The sequence below is a fragment of the Cynoglossus semilaevis genome, chromosome 14 (genome assembly GCF_000523025.1).
Source record: "Cynoglossus semilaevis isolate Cse_v1.0 chromosome 14, Cse_v1.0, whole genome shotgun sequence".
Taxonomy (NCBI): domain Eukaryota; kingdom Metazoa; phylum Chordata; class Actinopteri; order Pleuronectiformes; family Cynoglossidae; genus Cynoglossus; species Cynoglossus semilaevis.
The window spans coordinates 19,189,117-19,193,472 of NC_024320.1; the positions used below are offsets into that span (position 1 = coordinate 19,189,117).

Here is a 4,356-nt window from a genome sequence, read left to right on the forward strand (position 1 = left end):
ATATATATATATATATATGTATATATACATATATATATATATATATATGTTTTACGAACTAGAAATCCGAATATACTTTTGGTCCACAAAGCTGTCATTTTCTGTTTCCTTTGGGCCATATGTGTAAGTGTGATAGGCTCACTGTTCAAAAAAGGTGGGTGGAGGGCTGAACTGAGACCATAAAGAAGTGATTGGTTATACACTTGTGAAGGAGTTGGTGTCATGTAAGTGAATTACAGGGTGAATCTTTAACTGTATTGTTTCCAAAAGCTTGATAATGACTTTTAGCTCATTGTTTATTCATCTAAATGATAACATCAATGGATCTTTACATGCACAGTTAAGTTGTACTATAGTCCCACGTATAGCACCACAGAGCTGTTAACGCAGACACAAGATGAGAATCTTATTTACCAGCATATGTATTTACAATATTATTTTTAACACTGTTTTAACACTGCTTTTAGTATAAAGTGCGGTGTGAAAGTATATTAGTCCGCGCCAAATGTACATGTATGGTTTTAACGCCATCCGTCGGAATGATGGAACAAGACTTCCTTAATAAACGTGTAAGAGATGGCGATATAACCACGAAATGCCGTAGGTCAAGGACGTCATAAACCAAGGACCTGTGTGTGTTTTGTGTGATCAGCACAGCATAATAGTTTTTATGGCTTTGCATCCCAAGGTGGATGAGTTAATGCTCATTGGGTAAGGAGGGAGTGCGGAGCACTTTGTAGTGTGAACGCAAACGTGGAGCAAGACTAGTTTCGCTGTGTGGCAAATACCGTATTAAGCACCAGTGTGAAAATGGTATATGATGGAGTGATGCTTTGACTGGTCGTTACTGAGGTGTGGATCTTGCCATCCTCTGGGAGATGATCTCCCTGTGTCCCCTCAGTCAGTGCACCATAGTAGGGAATGAGGATAGATGGCCCTCTCTGTAAAAGGTGACCATCACAGCCTGCCTTTTCATGGTTCAGCCTCTATTATCTGTCTCTGAGGCTGTGCAGTTATGTTTCATGTTTGATGGAACAACAACTGTGTCACTCTCTTTAACTAAGATCTGTATTTTCTTCTCGTCGTGTTGTCTGCAGGCTGGCTAAAGAGAAGACTTCCTATATAAAGGAAGCCAAGCAGCTAGAGGAGAAGATTGAGCGCCTGAAAACAGAAGCAGGAGATGAGTACTTCATCAAGAAACAGGTACCTGGACTAGTTTTACTTTTTGTTTCTAAATATTAACCACACCAAAACAAAAAACAAAAAAACTTTTTATTTATCACCACCTACTATTTCCCTGGACCTTTGTCTGTACACTGAAGCCACAGTACCTCAGTGACTGTAGCCGCTCCTCCTGGTGTAATGAGGTCAGTCTGGAGTGATTATGACGGATTATGTTTTGAGAGAATAATCATTAGTGATTTACTAATTTGCTTGATGCAGTTGTAATTATATCATGTTACTTGAGAGGAGTTTGGTAATTACTGACACATGCTGGTCATTTATTGTCCTGAACAGATCACTGGCTCATACCTTGCTGTCCGTCCTCTCCCAATTTGTCTGCAGCGGCGCTCATTTTTATGTGCACTGCATATTACAGGGAAGGGCATGCAAATTTGGATAGCCACTCATATTAGGGAACACATATTACCCATTACCAACTGCTAGCATTCAATTAGTGACATATCCGTCCTTAATTCTTCAATAAAAAGCACTTATAACACCTCATTTTTCGATGCCATATTTATAAAGGGACAATGTGCAGAAAATTGTTGTTGATAAAATGTATGTCTACTAGGTTATTAATTAGTGGTGTTATCTTTTTTAGACTTGTGTTGTTATTGCTGGCTAACACTTGGTCACTTGTTGAAATGTTTTAAACATGTTTTAAATTCTCTTGTTTTTCCCCCTTGTATTAAAATTAAAACATTAATGTAGGAAATATGTATGTAGAAAACGGGTGTTTGCTGTTGTCAAATGTAATTCTACATGTTAAAAAAACCATGTTTATATTAGTAGGTGGGTGTTTTTTTCAACGCATGGCGATTGTCTCCTGAACCATTATAAATATATATAGAAAACAGCAACACTCTCTGCTGAGCCAATCAAGTGCTGAGATGTCATAGACACATGACAGTCGTCCCCTGGTTGTGTATGTTCCTCAGCCAGTTGCCTAACAAAACATAACAGGTGAAACCAAAGTGTGTCACTTTATAGGTTCAGTCAACAGTGGGTCACTTATTGGTACAGTGGTTCGCACAGATGCCTCACAGTTACCTGTTAGGGCAATGTCCTGGCTTAGTAACCGTCCTGTTTACAGTGTGCACTGTCTTTACAGGTTTTTCCTGTGTTAATCTAATTTTCTCTCAATGTCCAAAAACATGCAGTATGGGAATGAGGTTTTGTGACACTCCAAAATGATTTTAGGTTTGAATGTCAGTGTGCTGATGTTTTCATGACCTTGTGACTCTGTGTCATTTTATCTTTGCTGGTCTGTTATTATGCACCAACAAACCAAGGAAAATTGAATATTTAATGTTAAATTAGTATTAAAATATACGTGTGGATGAAGCCTAGCAGTCTAGTTTGATGTAGTCCTTGTGTGCATGCTGTGTGTGTCCCTTAAGTAAATATCTCTTCTTAACCTATAAGACAGGTGGCAGAAATAGACAGAGGTGAGGGTTAGAATTAAAGAATGAACCCAACCCAAGAAGTGATGGTTGCAGAGTGAGGGCTTTTTGTCCACAATCCACTTCTCATCATAAGCACTATGTCCCAAAAAGTTTGGATTTCAGATGGACGTTTTCAGGCAGCAGTGTCGGCACAGATGCCACATCTGATTATGTCTACTGCTCACATTAAAATTCTGCCCGTGTTTTGTTTTGTTTGCTCATTCATAGAGCAGCCGCTCAGGCTTAGCAGCAGGCTTGGCTGGTGTTAAACAGGGGGTTTGGGAGGCCAGATGGATTATGGCTGGAGATGAGAGGTCTGATGCAGGATGGATTAGAGGTTTTTGTTTTAATGGAATCAATACAGTGTAAGTGTCATCTTTATCCAGCGCTGATGGGATCATTCCACTGCAGCGGGAGGGCACCATGACTTTTCTCTGTATCTGCTCTCCTCAGCTTACTCTGGCTCGCCCTGTCACATCTACATGGCAACAGCTCCACTAGTTGTCCACTGCCTTTCAAGGTGTCGGCCCGCCTGGCAGCCTGCAGGAGTCCGTCTGAGCGCCTGTTGTTGTGCACGTGCGTGAAATGTACGTGTGTGACTGAGTCCATGTTTTGACTTTCCAGCTATACAGAGGAAGCATCTGTCATGAGCCAGTGTGTCTGACAGCGTTAGCCATCTCTTCTCTGCTCTTTAGGGTGCCATCGGGGGGAATTCCCCATTAGCCGTGGCTGTGAAAGTTCCCGAGGCTTTAACACAGTTCCACTCCAGGTGCAATAATACCTGTTTACGCCTGATCACGGTGCCCTCGGCTCACCGTTTCTTCATTCACTCAGGTGTGCAGTCAGATGGAGGTTGTCCCCCGCTGCCCAACTCCCCATCCAATCAATAACTCAATAACATTTTTCATACTGTCAGCTGTTTGGATGATGTTAACCACAGCGGAGCATAAGCGAGACACAGGAACAAGGCTACGACAGACAGCACCTGTTACTGAACTCTGGAAAACAAATGTTCGCTTAAAACTGGAATATAGCCGAACCAGTAATAAGTCATCACAGCAGTGTTGGCGAAGGATTTTTGTTAAATAAATGATTCTAATGGTGAAGACTTTCTCTTGTATGGTTTTAGATGGAGGTGTTGCAGGAGTCCAAAATGATGATCCCAGACTGTCACCGTCGGCTGGCCATCGCACACGCAGACCTGCTTCAGTTATTAGTAAGTAGCTGGGTCACAGGTTTGTGAATATTTTTATATTAACCATAAACTTTAAGGTAAGGTATAACTTTTTAAAAATGTTTATTTTTCGAGACTTCTTCAGTTCAAGCCGACTGCTTGACATTCTGCTGAACACCTGAATAAGGAGTAGTTACAGTAAAATAAAGGACGATGACATGTCTGTTTAGTGTATGAGGGTCGAGTTTTCTGGGTAGAGAAGTCAGGACGACGAGAGTTGACTGTGACGACAGTGAACCAACACAGACGTGTCAGTCGTGTGTGTGTGTGTACTTTTCTGTGTAATTTCATTTGTTCACTCCTTTAATTGACATTAAACCATTACCTCCTTCTGCCCTGCTCACACAAAGGCACGATATACTGTACGGACAGAGAGTGAACCTACAATTAGTGACCCGACCTCTTGTCAATCACCCATTGTCCTCTTCTCCACCCCCCCCCCCCCCCCCC

At 41.6% G+C, this 4,356-nt stretch overlaps 1 protein-coding gene across 1 annotated transcript in view; it reads left to right on the forward strand.

The window, feature by feature from the left end:
* The window catches only part of tbca (tubulin cofactor a), a 9,409-nt gene that overhangs the window by 3,545 nt on the left and 1,508 nt on the right, over positions 1–4,356 (forward strand). The window contains exons 2-3 of the mRNA XM_008325699.3: positions 1,098–1,203; positions 3,802–3,888. Of these exons, the coding sequence (XP_008323921.1) occupies positions 1,098–1,203; positions 3,802–3,888 (193 nt within the window). The remainder of the gene's footprint in view (positions 1–1,097; positions 1,204–3,801; positions 3,889–4,356) is intronic.